The 15,069-nt window shown below is 47.5% G+C and overlaps 1 protein-coding gene across 7 annotated transcripts in view; it reads right to left on the bottom strand.

Annotated features, from left to right (window-relative positions):
- Nucleotides 1-15,069, bottom strand: part of LOC144770644 (B-cell receptor CD22-like) — a 681,379-nt gene that overhangs the window by 59,383 nt on the left and 606,927 nt on the right. For all 7 annotated transcript variants that reach the window (XM_078655344.1, XM_078655346.1, XM_078655342.1 and 4 more), the window contains one exon: nucleotides 2,350-2,389. In XM_078655344.1, coding sequence (XP_078511470.1) covers nucleotides 2,350-2,389 — 40 coding nt within the window. The remainder of the gene's footprint in view (nucleotides 1-2,349; nucleotides 2,390-15,069) is intronic.

Raw genomic sequence — 15,069 nt, 5'->3', positions numbered from 1 at the left:
GGCCTCCCGCCAAAAAAATATTTGGCAGCCGCTCCATTCCGATCTATTAGCCCATCCAGAAGTCAAAGATTGAAATGTATCAGACGATGATATGATTGCTGGGTTGCCTGACCAGCCACACGGATCCGGAGGCCTAACATATGTTTGTTATGCGAGCCTGTATTGTTGTTCATAAACTGTGCAATGGATGCTATGTGTGGCCAGATGGTCTATTCAACATTATTTCCCCAAAAGTGGTTTGAGTAAGTCACAGAGTGATAAAGTAATTTTCTTTCTTTGTATAATTTCTTGAAAACTTCAATAAAAACTAGTTCATAATAAAAGATAATGATGTCAGCAAAGACCACAATACCAAGCCAAGACAAGCTAAGGGATGTTTTGTGAAACCTAAAACTTTAGAGCCAATAGGATGAATCTCACTGCTAACGTCTTGCTTTGGTCTCCAGCCAGTTCTCTTCTTCCCAAAACTGCCTTGCTGATTGTTCAAGATGAACCAAGAATGGAAAACCAGTATTTCACATAGGCTGCACAGGACCCACAAAGTTGTTAATCAAATAAGAATGTTACTATTTCTATTAATTCACAACTACAACTCAACTCCCAGTCTACCTACATGATCCCAGGCCCCTCCGATAGTGTTGTTAATTTTTATATTTCTTACAATTTAATTCCTACATTTTATAAGAACTAGTCAAAGAAATGTATTATATATGTATATAAATAAATGAAATTCACCAGTTACAGTTGACTGAACTACCTAAAACTTGCATCACTGCCATTCACTGCGACTCATCTCACATGATTGAAGACATGTTGAACTACATCAATGATAACATCACTAACTACAACTAATCTTACAACTTTCTGCCTTCTTTAATTGTTTAGACACAAATTCTTGTTGTATGAAGGTATTATTAATTGGCAGTAAGAGTTAGCATCATAAAGACTCAGTCTGTCCTCATACAGAGTATCAATGCTCTAAGTATTTCATTAGAGTATCAACAAAGTTCCTGCTTTTGATTGATACCCAGACTGGAAGGCACAAAGCCATTCAGTCTGGTGAGAGTTGGCCAATTCTGAAGAATGAAGACAAGGCTTTATAAAAATGATAGGCTCGTGTATTGACAAATAAAAGATTACATTGATAACACCTGAGAAGAGTTAAATAAAATTTGTCAAGGTATTAACAGATATGTAGGCCAGAGGTAAGGTAAAGGTGTTATTAAAAACCTGCATGGTGAAAGGTCTTCAAGTATACACTCTGCCACTTTGTCAATGATAGGTGAAAAGTGGAAAGCAGTACTGAAAGACGATAGAAGTGATTCAAGTAAGGTTATGAGATGGTCGAGTAATTGTGTCAGCCTTGATTTCTACAACTTGACCCGGGAAGGAATTAATAAATGAGGACAGCTTTCTTGAAAGGGAGTAGAATAGTTTTTTAATATATCATTGTTGGATTCCAATGATCCCATAAAGAGTTGGATTCATTGAGTTGGTTCATGTTACAACTGAAATAAAACCACTATGGGTTAGTAAAAATCATGTCTTGAGAACAGAATAGGTTTTTGAAAGCTGTGAGGGTGAGTCTGAAAACTGTAATATTTCCATTTGATTTCAAAGCCCCTTATTTTCACTGCAGTTACTTCTACCATGGTGCCCCTTAAATGATAGATGAACAGTATAAAAATACTTAGAGTAAAGACACTGTAGCATCAAAAAAGATACTATTGAGGTACGCAGAGGAAGAACTGAAAGAGTGATGGTGTGTGCAAAAGACCACATTTCCCTCAACGCTACCACAATATTATCTTCATAAGGAAATCATAATCTGAATAATAGACACACACAGATAATAGAATGCTGTTGTCGGTTTGTCGGATTAAAAAGAGAAATTTATCAGTATGAAATTATCATTTCAAATAACATCAGTAAACATGTGATAATGCCCACCTCATTGAAGTCCAAAGGATGAAGAGGGAGCCGAGAGAGTTTAACAGGTTGAAGGAAGTGGGACAAATGAGTACACTACCATTATCTTTTTTAGGTTCCATTACAAACCTAAATTGAGACTAGTAGAGAAATGCAGAAAGGTACCTTCAGTGCAGTAACTAACACAATTATACTAACTAAATACTGTTTCTATTTTAATTACAACATATCGTGTTTGTTTTATGTATCTGCTAAATTGATCATTTACATGTATAATACAAATATTTTTATTGGACACACAACACAGTACAACTTTGTAGAACATGGAGTGAGGCATCATAGGATTTTCCTTTATTGAGGAATCACTGCAATGCTAGAGAGAAGCTTTTAATGATTATTATTGGTGGGGCAAATACTCACAATGGAATGGCTTTGATCAGTTTTTTCTTCCTTGTTCCGTCTGCAAGTGAAAAAAGAAGATACTCATTGATATATCGTTCAGAGAGAAAAAGGAATCAGAAGATCAAAAACTGTGACATACAGCTCCTTCTTAAGATAGATTTAGTTGTTTTCCTACCATCTATAGTGTTATCACATAAGGTACTGTTAAAAACTGGATTTGGGAATATTCAATATTACAAATCAACAAGAGGTAAGATATTGGAAATATTTCTAGTCCACAGTATTAAGAACAATTAAGCTTCTCCTATTCAGATTCCATCATATGTGTGGCCTACCTCCATAAAGTAATTAGTCCTTTCCACAGTTTCCCAAAAAATGGATTTCTAATTTTTTCAAATTAAATAAAATGTACATTTACAGAATTGTATTTTATCCCAGTGCCTCAGTTTTCCTTCACACACAGTAAATACATAAAATGTGCACCTAATGTAGAAGGTAATTTTCGTGTCATTAGCTCTACTTTCCTCTTTCTAATACTATGAGTATTATGAATATACTAGGCCTATGTACAATCTGTGTAATTGCATTTTGCATAATTATGAGATATTTTGGAGCAATTATGCAAAATTACATAAAATTAAAATATGGCTTTTTACAATACTAAAAATACTACCATTGGAGTGAATAAAATAGTGGGATAATAGTTTCCTTTTCTATCCAATTGTGCTGTACTATTTTTAATATTATCCAGAAAAAATGAGAACCCAAAAAATTATTAAGGATATTCCAAGATCATTTTATTCCTAAAATAATCACCTTAAATCATTAAGAAAAAAAGAAGAAAAGAGTAAAGACATACTAAATGGTCCATCTAGTGTGGTTGACCCATCCTGGTGGAAATAATGTCAGGGTGAAGAGTCGAATGATGAATAATGCCATACATTGACAGGGAGTGCTTTTATCTAAAAACAAGACATGTTCCTTAAAGTATCCAATCTTTGCATAACCTACAAGTGTGCTATTGTTTACTCTACCATTGGGGTGGTTAGTAAAATGCTAGAAGAACAAGTTACTTACCTTCAGTAACGATATACCTGTAAGAGACATATATTAGTTATAGATTCCTTACCTTAGAATTAGCCCCAGGCGTCAGACAGGATCTGGAAAAAAATAAAATCCTCAGCACGTCGGTAGGTGGCGTCGGTCAACTCAGTGTTTGCAGTCGGCGTCGTGATCGCCGGGATGACTTTGCGGATCTACTTAGAAGCCGCCCCCGGGAGCTGATTTCAGTTCTTTACACAACATTCCACGCCAAAAGCGCAGAGCCCTGTAAGACACTGACCCCTGGTGCACAAATCTAGGGCCCTGAAAGGGAGTCCCTTACTCTAGAAGTCCGGGTACAGAACGGGGAGGATTGGTGGAGCAATAAGGAATCTATAACTAATATATGTTGCTTACAGATATATCGTTACCGAGGGTAAGTAACTTGTTCATCTGAAAGAGACTATTTGTTATAGATTCTGTTAGACCTGGCATCATTGGCATGAGTCTCTCCTCCATTTTTTCTGTTTGCCTCTTCTGTTTACGATGTTTTTGCTGGTATATGCTTTGGGCACTGTGCCACTGCTGATCAGTGCCACAGTGCAAGTGCTCCCTATGTGAAATTGCTGTATTGATTGACTTCCATGTTTGGCTTATTTGGTTTATTTGGTTTACTATCAGTCCCTAGTAGAGTGCACCAGGAGTGCCAGGGCTTGTAAATACAAATGCTGCTAGTGGGCTTGCACATGTTGTGCCACCCACAAGAGCGGCCTAGTAAAAGTATGTCTGAAGGTCTGCCATTGCCAGACCACGTGCAGTCTGACTGTCACGAGGACTGCGCAAGTACACCTACTTGCCAGTCCCTAAACCTTCCCTTAACTTCATGTTAGTCACCCCTATAGTAGGCCCACGGGCAGGGTGCATTGTAAGCATAAGGTAGGACAAGCCTGACAAGGTTGGCATGTCCTAATAGTGAATTACATCCATAGTCGTTTTTCACTATTGTAAGGTAGCCTGCTCTCCATCAGTTAGAATGGGCTGCCAGGATTATTAATGCTATAATCCTAGCGGGCTCGGGGAGCATGGTGCAATGTCGAGTTTGGTATCCCTGAACTCAGGGTTTAATAACGCATCCGTTTGTGTGGGTGGTTTTTGGACTCTGTGTTTGAAAATAGCACTTTTAGAAAGTAGCTATTTTCTTGTCTAACTGTCTACCGGTCTCTGCTGGTTCTGGTGTGCGTGTGACAGGAGCTGGGTGGCTCCAGAGAGTCTGAATGAGTCAGTGTGGGATGAGTGGGGCATTTGCATTGAGAGTAGGGGAGAGTAGCTCTTGATAGCCTGCCCTGCCTGATACAATGTTGGCTCCGCCCCCCTGCCAGGCGACTGATGACTCTGTGCTTGCCTGGGACTTCCCTGGCCCGCCTCCTGCCGGGCAGCTGATGGCCCTGCCCCTGCCAGTGACAATGCTGGCTCCGCTCCTGCTGAGCGGCTGAGGACTCTGCCCTGCCCAGTGAATAGGCCAGGTGCTCTGGCCTGGCAACACCCACAACAAACCCAGGATGGGGGGAAATTCCCCTGCATGGACAAAGGGATCAAAGCCAAAAAGGGGTATAAGAGAAGGACCCCTGAACCAAGAAATTAGATCACTTCTGACAAGGAAACCTGAACCAAGGACAAGAAGCCTGCTGATCTAAGGACTGCCTACCCCTTCTGCCAGAGTGCTGTTTGTTGGGGGAATCCTGCATTGCTTCTTTATTTTTGCCAAGGAACCAGGAGAGAGGAACTTTTGTGTGTACTCTCACTCTTTGCTGAGAAAATCTCCAAGGGCTGGAAGAGTGCCAGTCTCCTGTTGAAGTCACAGGGCTAAAGGACTTCATCTGTTAAAGTGCTATTTGCTGGAGTTTGTGAATCCAGCACCTCTGAAAGAATCCAGCAATCTCGACGCCGACGGACGCCGCCGAATCCAGCTCGACATCGTGAGTAACGGCTCCAGTGTCCCGCTTCCTCGACGCCGGCCGCCGGGCCCGATCGACGCCAGCAGCAACGCCAGTGAGTAGTGAGTCCGGCTCCAGCTCCAAGTGACCCCGTGTCTGCACCGCCGCTGATCGCATCGACTTCGAGCCCTCTCGACGCCGTGAGCGCTGCTCACTCTTGCAACATCGACATCGACGACGCCGTATCCTGCTTCATCCCGTGAGCGCTGCTCCCACCTGACTTCGGTCGACGCCGCTGCAGATCGCCCCGACTCCGAGGCCCGATCGACGCCGAAGACGCGACGCCGGACATCTCGACGCCGCTGATCATCGAGTGCTTCACTTTTCCAAGGTACTGTGTTGTTGGGGTCTGTGCGACTCCGGGCTCGACGTAGCGCTCCTCGCGGTCGACGCCGAACCTTTGGATTAACTTTGCCTCGACGTCGTGTGACTCCCGTGTGGGTTACATTGTTGCCAAGATCTGTGTTTTAGAGAAGAAGAGTTGCTTTTGATACTAAAGACTTTGTGCTAAGAAGAAACCGTGCTTGAACTATTATTTTTCCTTCCAAGAGTATTTATTAAGACTGTGGTATATTTTTGTCGTTATTTGGTCTTGTGCTAAACCTTATATAAAAATACTTATTTTTATAATACTACTGTGTCATGTCCATTTGTAGTGTATTCACTTTATTACTGTATGTGGTCATAAATGCTTAACGCACTGCCTCTGAGATAAGCCTGTCTGCTTTGCCAAGCTACCAAGGGGGTGAGCAGGGGTTATCTAAGTGTGTGATCTCCTTGCCCTGACTAGAAAAGGTGTGTCCCTATTTGTCAGAAGTGTATACCTCTGCCAACTAGAGACAGCCGCTTCTAACATTGGTGGGTCAGCGGTGGGATTTTGAACTTTGCATTTATGACCCATGTGCAGTGATTAGTGTGCGCTACATAGTGAAAGCAGACCATAGCGCAGCCACAATCTGTTTTGGTAGGATATTCTATTTTTGTTCTCCAATTTCCTGAAGCTTGATTTTTGAAACTGCCAGTTTTGACCATGAGTGACGCCGGAGTCACTGCCCCTGTTGTTGCTGTTGTGGAGGAATTTGATAGAAGTAAGATAAATGATTATTCCTTAAAGGAGCTGAAACACTTTTGCAAGCAATTGAAAGTCCCTACTCCAGGCCTCTCCAAGAAAGCAGAATATTTCAAAGCATTGGAAGCCTGGTTAGAGGCCAGAGACCCCTCTGCCCCGGTGGTGGTACCGACAGAGGAAGGGGAGGAGGAAGTGCCCGTGACTGGGCCTGTATCCCCTCCTGGCAGCAGTGTTTCCTCCAAAGGTCTTTCCCCTGAAGAAAGAGAAGAAAGGGCGAAGGAGCGAGCCTACAACGTGGAAATGGCAAAACTTAAGATAAATGGGCAGTTGGAGATAGAGAATGCAAGAGGCAGGAGAGAAGCTGATTTGGAGATCAAAAGATTAGAGTTTGAAAGAGAGAAGTTAGCTTTTGAGCGTGAGAAAATGGTGAGGGACATGGAGCTCAAAGCTAAGGAGTTAGAATTGAATCCCTCTGGTGGCAGCGTCCCATCTGTGCCTGCAGAAAGTAGGTTTTATTTTCCCAAAGATGTGATCAAAGATTTTCAGAAGAATGAGGATATTGGTCAGTGGTTTAAAGCATATGAGTTAGCATTGTTGGCCCACCGGGTCCCTGAGAAGGATTGGGGAGCGGGGTTGTGGGGTCGCTTTGTGAATGAGGGAAGAGATACCCTGTTAGACATGCCTGTTGAGAATAGGACGTCTTATGCTCATATGAAAGATGCTTTAATGTTAAGGTATGGCCTAACCCCAGAAAAGTACAGACAGGCCTTTAGAGAATGTAAGAAGTTGCCTGGTACCACGTGGGTGGAGTATGTGTCATATTTTTGCAGAGCCATGGATGGTTGGGTAAAGGGCAGCAAAGTGGAAAGTTATGATGCTCTTTATGATTTGTTTGCTTGGGAGCACTTGTCTAATAACTGTTTTCCAGAGCTGCGCCAGCACCTTATTGATAGCAAGATATCTAACCCTAGAAAACTTGCTGAAGAGGCGGACCGCTGGGTCAGTACCAGGGTCCACAAGGGTCCAGTGGGAGACTCAGCCAAAGGTGGGCAGGGTCCCCAGCAGAAGAGTGGGGGGGACAAGGGTAAACAGAAGGAGTCCCAGAAAGGGCCCCAAAGTAATCCCCAAGGGAACCAAGGGAAAGGTTCCCAGCCTCCCCCTGTGAAGAAATCAGAGGCCCCGCCAGGTAAACCTGGTCATAGGGGCCCACTGACCTGCTTCGTTTGTAAGCAGGTAGGACACCGTTTTTATGACCCTCAGTGTCCCTTGAAGAAGTCTGGTGCACTACCCAGTGCACCACCCCGTCAGTTGGCTAGTGTAGCTCTGGGAGGGGAGGAGATGGTTGCCCATGGTGGGGAGGGTCCCGCAGAGATGTCCCTGGTCTCTCTAGGAGACATGGAATTGGTCCCGCCACCCCCTCTGCCTAGTAACACTAAAAAATATAGGCAGTGGGTGTCCATTAATGGCCATAGAGTTGAGGCTCTCAGAGACACCGGAGCGAGTGTGACAGCTGTCAAGTGTCACTTGGTGTCCAGAGAGCAGGTTGTTCCCCACGCATTCTACCCTGTGATAGCTGCTGACAACTCCCAGAAAGAGTGTGAGGTAGCTCAAGTTTCCTTTGAATGGGGGGGAGTTTCGGGTACTCTTCAGGTTGCTGTGAGGCCCGCCATGCCTGTTGATTGTCTCCTGGGCAATGATTTAGAAGACTCCCCTTGGGCTAAGGTGGAGAGGGAGACACATTTGAAAATGTTGGGTGTGCCAGAGTGGGTGTGTGCAACCACTCGATCCATGACAGCAAGTAAGGGTGTTGATGGGGTTCTGGAGCCTGAAAGTATGGCCCAGAACCCAACTGTGAAGAGAAGAGGCAGGGGGCGCGGGAAACCGTCCCCCGTAGTTCCCGTGGTCCAGGAGGAGGCAGACCTCGAGGGGGATGCCCTGGAACCCACAGGCGAACAAGTTGCCGAACTGGGAGACCTGCCCGAGCTGACCCATTGGCAGCAGGATGGTGGTCCCTCCAGGGAGGAATTCTGTGCAGAACAGAAAGTGTGCCCTTCTCTTGTGGGTATGAGGCAGCAGGCCTCAGCCCAAACCTCAGGTGATCAGTCAGGGTCACATTTTGTGTACTGGGAGAACGACCTCCTGTATAGCGAGCCTAAGGCTGCTGAGCCTGGGTCAGCCCGTGTGCTGGTGGTACCCCAGCGCTTCAGAGCCTTCCTACTGGGTTTGGCTCATGACGTTCCTTTAGCTGGACATCTGGGGCAGGACAAGACCTATGACAGGCTTGTCACCCATTTCTATTGGCCTCAGATGCGAAGGGACACAGATGTCCATTGCAAGACCTGTCAGACTTGCCAGGCAAGTGGGAAAAGCGGGCGGAAGCAGAAGGCTCCCCTCCAACCTTTTCCCGTGGTCAGTACCCCCTTTGACCGGGTGGGGATTGACATTGTTGGGCCACTGGACCCCAAGACAGCCCTGGGCAACAGGTTCATCCTGGTCTTGGTGGACCATGCCACACGGTACCCGGAAGCCATCCCTCTCAGAACAGTGACTGCCCCCGTGGTGGGACGGGCACTAATGGGTGTTTTCTCCCGAATGGGGTTCCCCAGAGAGGTGGTGTCAGACCAGGGCACCAACTTCATTTCCAACTATATGAAGTCTCTGTGGAAGGAGTGTGGGGTAACTTATAAGTTCACCACTCCTTACCACCCTCAAGGTAATGGGTTGGTTGAAAGATTCAACCGTACCCTTAAAGGCATGATTATGGGTCTTGAAGAACCAATGAGGCGTAAATGGGACGTCCTCTTGCCATGCCTGTTGTTTGCTTACCGTGAGGTGCCACAGAAGTCTCTAGGGTTCAGCCCCTTTGAGCTTTTGTATGGTCACCCGGTAAGAGGACCTTTGAGTCTGGTCAAAGAAGGCTGGGAGCAATCTCCCAGGAAACCTCCCCAGGATGTATACAGTTACATGCTGGCCTTTAGGAACCAGACTAGGCGCTTCAGGGATCTTGCTCAGGCAAATCTGGAGGCCAGCCAGGAGGAGATGAAGCGGTGGTACGACCAGAGGGCCACTCTGGTAGAGCTTCAGCCTGGACAGAAAGTTTGGGTCATGTCCCCTGTGGAACCTTGTGCGCTCAAGGACAGGTGGACTGGACCATTTGAGGTTGTGGAGAAGAAGAGCGATGTCACCTACCTGGTGGATTTAAAGTCTCCCAGGAACCCCTTGCGGGTCCTGCATGTCAACCGTTTGAAGCCCCACTTAGAAAGGTCCGAAGTGGGCATGCTCCTAGCTACAGATGCTGGAATGGAGGAGGAGAGTGAGCCTCTTCCTGACCTCCTGTATGCAAAAGAGCAAGATGGGTCAGTGGATGGTGTTGTCCTCTCTGACACACTGACCCCTGAACAGCAGCAGGATTGTCGCCATTTGTTGGGGCAATTCCCTGATCTGTTTTCCTTGATTCCTGGTGTTACTCAGTGGTGTGTCCATGATGTAGACACCGGGGACAGCACTCCTGTCAAGCACAAGGCTTACAGAGTGACTGACAAGGTCAGAGCATACATCAAGGAGGAGGTCTCCAAGATGTTTGCCCTAGGGGTGGTTGAGTCCTCTAGCAGTCCTTGGGCCAGCCCAGTGGTCTTGGTTCCAAAGGCTGCAGCGCCTGGTGCTTCACCGGAACTTCGGTTCTGTGTGGATTACCGAGGACTCAATTCAGTCACCAAGACTGACGTGCACCCCATCCCCAGAGCTGATGAGCTCATCGATCGGTTAGGGGCTGCCCAGTACCTTAGTACGTTTGATCTAACGTCTGGGTACTGGCAGATCGCCTTGACCGATGGGGCAAAAGAGAGGTGAGCATTCTCCACACCAGATGGGCACTACCAGTTCTGGGTTATGCCCTTTGGGATGAAGAATGCCCCTGCCACCTTCCAGAGGTTGGTCAACCAGGTCTTGGCTGGGCTGGAGGATTTCAGTGCCGCCTACCTGGACGACATCGCAGTGTTCAGCGCCAGCTGGGAAGAACACTTGTGCCACCTCCAGGAAGTGTTGTTGGCCCTGCGCAGAGCAGGCCTCACAATCAAGGCCAGTAAGTGCCAGATTGGGCAGGGTTCAGTGGTGTACTTGGGGCACCAAGTAGGGAGCGGCAAGGTGGCCCCCCTGCAACCCAAGATTGATACCATCCTGGCATGGGCACCGCCCAAAACCCAGACTCAGGTGAGAGCCTTCCTGGGTCTCACGGGTTACTACAGGAGGTTTGTCAAGGATTATGGTAACATTGTGCACCCCTTGACTTCGCTGACTTCCAGGAAGCAGCCACGACTTGTGAACTGGACTGACGCCTGTCAGACGGCCTTTGACACCCTGAAAACTGCAATGTGCACCGCACCCATACTCCAGGCACCCGACTTTTCGAAAGAATTTGTTGTCCAGACGGACGCTTCAGAGCATGGCGTGGGGGCTGTTCTAGCTCAGGTGAATGAAGAGGGCCGAGACTTACCTGTAGCCTTCATCAGCAGGAGGTTACTTCCCAGGGAACAGAGGTGGAGTGCGATAGAGAGAGAAGCATTTGCTGTGGTCTGGGCGCTAAAGAAGCTAAGACCCTACCTGTTTGGAACTCACTTCCGGGTGCAGACAGACCACAGGCCCCTCAGATGGTTGATGCAGATGAGGGGTGAGAATCCAAAGCTGTTGAGGTGGTCCATTTCCCTACAGGGGATGGACTTCACGGTGGAACACCGCCCTGGCACAGATCACGCCAATGCTGATGGTCTGTCCAGATTTTTCCGCCTTAGTGATGAGGACTCCCTAGGGTAAGGGTAGTTCTCCCCACATTTCAGCTGGAGGGGACACGTGTTAGACCTGGCATCATTGGCATGAGTCTCTCCTCCATTTTTTCTGTTTGCCTCTTCTGTTTACGATGGTTTTGCTGGTATATGCTTTGGGCACTGTGCCACTGCTGATCAGTGCCACAGTGCAAGTGCTCCCTATGTGAAATTGCTGTATTGATTGACTTCCATGTTTGGCTTATTTGGTTTACTATCAGTCCCTAGTAGAGTGCACCAGGAGTGCCAGGGCTTGTAAATACAAATGCTGCTAGTGGGCTTGCAGCACATGTTGTGCCACCCACAAGAGCGGCCTAGTAAAAGTATGTCTGAAGGTCTGCCATTGCCAGACCACGTGCAGTCTGACTGTCACGAGGACTGCGCAAGTACACCTACTTGCCAGTCCCTAAACCTTCCCTTAACTTCATGTTAGTCACCCCTATAGTAGGCCCACGGGCAGGGTGCATTGTAAGCATAAGGTAGGACAAGCCTGACAAGGTTGGCATGTCCTAATAGTGAATTACATCCATAGTCGTTTTTCACTATTGTAAGGTAGCCTGCTCTCCATCAGTTAGAATGGGCTGCCAGGATTATTAATGCTATAATCCTAGCGGGCTCGGGGAGCATGGTGCAATGTCGAGTTTGGTATCCCTGAACTCAGGGTTTAATAACGCATCCGTTTGTGTGGGTGGTTTTTGGACTCTGTGTTTGAAAATAGCACTTTTAGAAAGTAGCTATTTTCTTGTCTAACTGTCTACCGGTCTCTGCTGGTTCTGGTGTGCGTGTGACAGGAGCTGGGTGGCTCCAGAGAGTCTGAATGAGTCAGTGTGGGATGAGTGGGGCATTTGCATTGAGAGTAGGGGAGAGTAGCTCTTGATAGCCTGCCCTGCCTGATACAATGTTGGCTCCGCCCCCCTGCCAGGCGACTGATGACTCTGTGCTTGCCTGGGACTTCCCTGGCCCGCCTCCTGCCGGGCAGCTGATGGCCCTGCCCCTGCCAGTGACAATGCTGGCTCCGCTCCTGCTGAGCGGCTGAGGACTCTGCCCTGCCCAGTGAATAGGCCAGGTGCTCTGGCCTGGCAACACCCACAACAAACCCAGGATGGGGGGAAATTCCCCTGCATGGACAAAGGGATCAAAGCCAAAAAGGGGTATAAGAGAAGGACCCCTGAACCAAGAAATTAGATCACTTCTGACAAGGAAACCTGAACCAAGGACAAGAAGCCTGCTGATCTAAGGACTGCCTACCCCTTCTGCCAGAGTGCTGTTTGTTGGGGGATTCCTGCATTGCTTCTTTATTTTTGCCAAGGAACCAGGAGAGAGGAACTTTTGTGTGTACTCTCACTCTTTGCTGAGAAAATCTCCAAGGGCTGGAAGAGTGCCAGTCTCCTGTTGAAGTCACAGGGCTAAAGGACTTCATCTGTTAAAGTGCTATTTGCTGGAGTTTGTGAATCCAGCACCTCTGAAAGAATCCAGCAATCTCGACGCCGACGGACGCCGCCGAATCCAGCTCGACATCGTGAGTAACGGCTCCAGTGTCCCGCTTCCTCGACGCCGGCCGCCGGGCCCGATCGACGCCAGCAGCAACGCCAGTGAGTAGTGAGTCCGGCTCCAGCTCCAAGTGACCCCGTGTCTGCACCGCCGCTGATCGCATCGACTTCGAGCCCTCTCGACGCCGTGAGCGCTGCTCACTCTTGCAACATCGACATCGACGACGCCGTATCCTGCTTCATCCCGTGAGCGCTGCTCCCGCCTGACTTCGGTCGACGCCGCTGCAGATCGCCCCGACTCCGAGGCCCGATCGACGCCGAAGACGCGACGCCGGACATCTCGACGCCGCTGATCATCGAGTGCTTCACTTTTCCAAGGTACTGTGTTGTTGGGGTCTGTGCGACTCCGGGCTCGACGTAGCGCTCCTCGCGGTCGACGCCGAACCTTTGGATTAACTTTGCCTTGACGTCGTGTGACTCCCGTGTGGGTTACATTGTTGCCAAGATCTGTGTTTTAGAGAAGAAGAGTTGCTTTTGATACTAAAGACTTTGTGCTAAGAAGAAACCGTGCTTGAACTATTATTTTTCCTTCCAAGAGTATTTATTAAGACTGTGGTATATTTTTGTCGTTATTTGGTCTTGTGCTAAACCTTATATAAAAATACTTATTTTTATAATACTACTGTGTCATGTCCATTTGTAGTGTATTCACTTTATTACTGTATGTGGTCATAAATGCTTAACGCACTGCCTCTGAGATAAGCCTGTCTGCTTTGCCAAGCTACCAAGGGGGTGAGCAGGGGTTATCTAAGTGTGTGATCTCCTTGCCCTGACTAGAAAAGGTGTGTCCCTATTTGTCAGAAGTGTATACCTCTGCCAACTAGAGACAGCCGCTTCTAACAGATTCCTTACCTTAGAATACACACCCCAGCAATACCAACCCCGGAGGTGGGTCTGCAAACCAAGTGCACACCAGAAAGTACTGGAAAACTGAACGGCCCAAAAAAACGTCTCTCCGGACTTGACTTTCCAGACAGTAATGCTTAGTGAACGTGTGCAGTGTTGCCCACTTGGCTGCCTGGCAGATGTCACCGAGGGGGACTCCACGTCCCAGTGCAGTAGTACCTGCTGTTGCCCTGGTGGAATGCGTGTGCAGTCCAACCGGAGGCTCCTTTTTCACCAAGAAGTAGCAGATCTTAATGCAAAGGATGACCCATCGAGAGATTGTCCGTTGTTGCACAGCCTGACCTTTCTTGATGCCCACATTGCCAACAAAGAGTTGATGGTCCACCGGGAATTGTTTTGTGCAATCCAAATAAAAGGATAATGCACGTTTTGGATCCAGGCGGTGGAGTCTCTCTTCCTCCTTGTAAGGGTGAGGGCAGGTAGAAGGTGGGTAAAGTGATGGTCTGTCCTATGTGGAAAGAGGTAACCACTTTGGGAAAAAAGAAGGTCTAGTTCGAAGGACAACCTTGTCCGGATGAACAGCAAGGAAAGGAGGTTCGAGCAGAGGTTATGGAAACCAGTAAAGCAGTCTTTAAGGTCAAGAGTCTGAGAGGACAATTATGTAGTGGCTCAAAAGGAGCACACATTAGGTAAGTTAAGACCAGATTCAAGTCCCACTAGGGCATTATGAAAGGAATAGGAGGACAGAGGTGAGTAATGCCCTTAAGAAATCTATTTACAATAGGGGACTTGAAAAGAGAAGGCTGATCAGGAAGGGGAAGAACGGGAAAAATGGATGAAAGATAGCCTTTAAGGTTGCCCAGAGCAGAGCCCTGCTGGGCCAACGAAAGAAGAGGAGAACCTCTGAAAGAGGGGCAGAAAGGGGATCCGCAGCCTCTGCTGTGCACCATGCCACACATTTGTTCCATCTACAGGCGTACACTGTTTTAGTGGAGGTACACCTGGCTGCCAAGATGACATTACAGACTTCGGTAGGAAGGTCAAAAGCTGTAAACTGTTGCTGCTCAATCTCCACGCAATGTGGTGGAGGCTGAACAGGTTTGGGTGGAGGACCGTCACCTGTTGCAGCGATAGAAGATCCTCCCGAAGAGGCAGTTTGATGGGAGGATTGATGGCCAAGTTCAAGAGCTTGGGATACCAGACTCTTCTTGCCCAACCAAGAGCCACAAGAATGACTTGGGCCGGGTCGTGCTTGATCTTCAGCACTCTTTGCGTAAGTGGTATAGGTGAAAAGGCATATAGAAGACTACAATTCCACTTGTGACCAAAAGCGTAGCTGAGTGAGTGCTGCCTTGGAAATTCCAACTCGCAGAAAGGCTGACATTGCGCGTTCTCTTCCGTGGTTACAGATTTAACCAAGG

The sequence above is a fragment of the Lissotriton helveticus genome, chromosome 7, assembly GCF_964261635.1.
Source record: "Lissotriton helveticus chromosome 7, aLisHel1.1, whole genome shotgun sequence".
In the NCBI taxonomy this organism is placed as follows: domain Eukaryota; kingdom Metazoa; phylum Chordata; class Amphibia; order Caudata; family Salamandridae; genus Lissotriton; species Lissotriton helveticus.
Note: the sequence above shows the minus strand (reverse complement) of the source record. Positions and strands in the feature narration are given on the sequence as shown.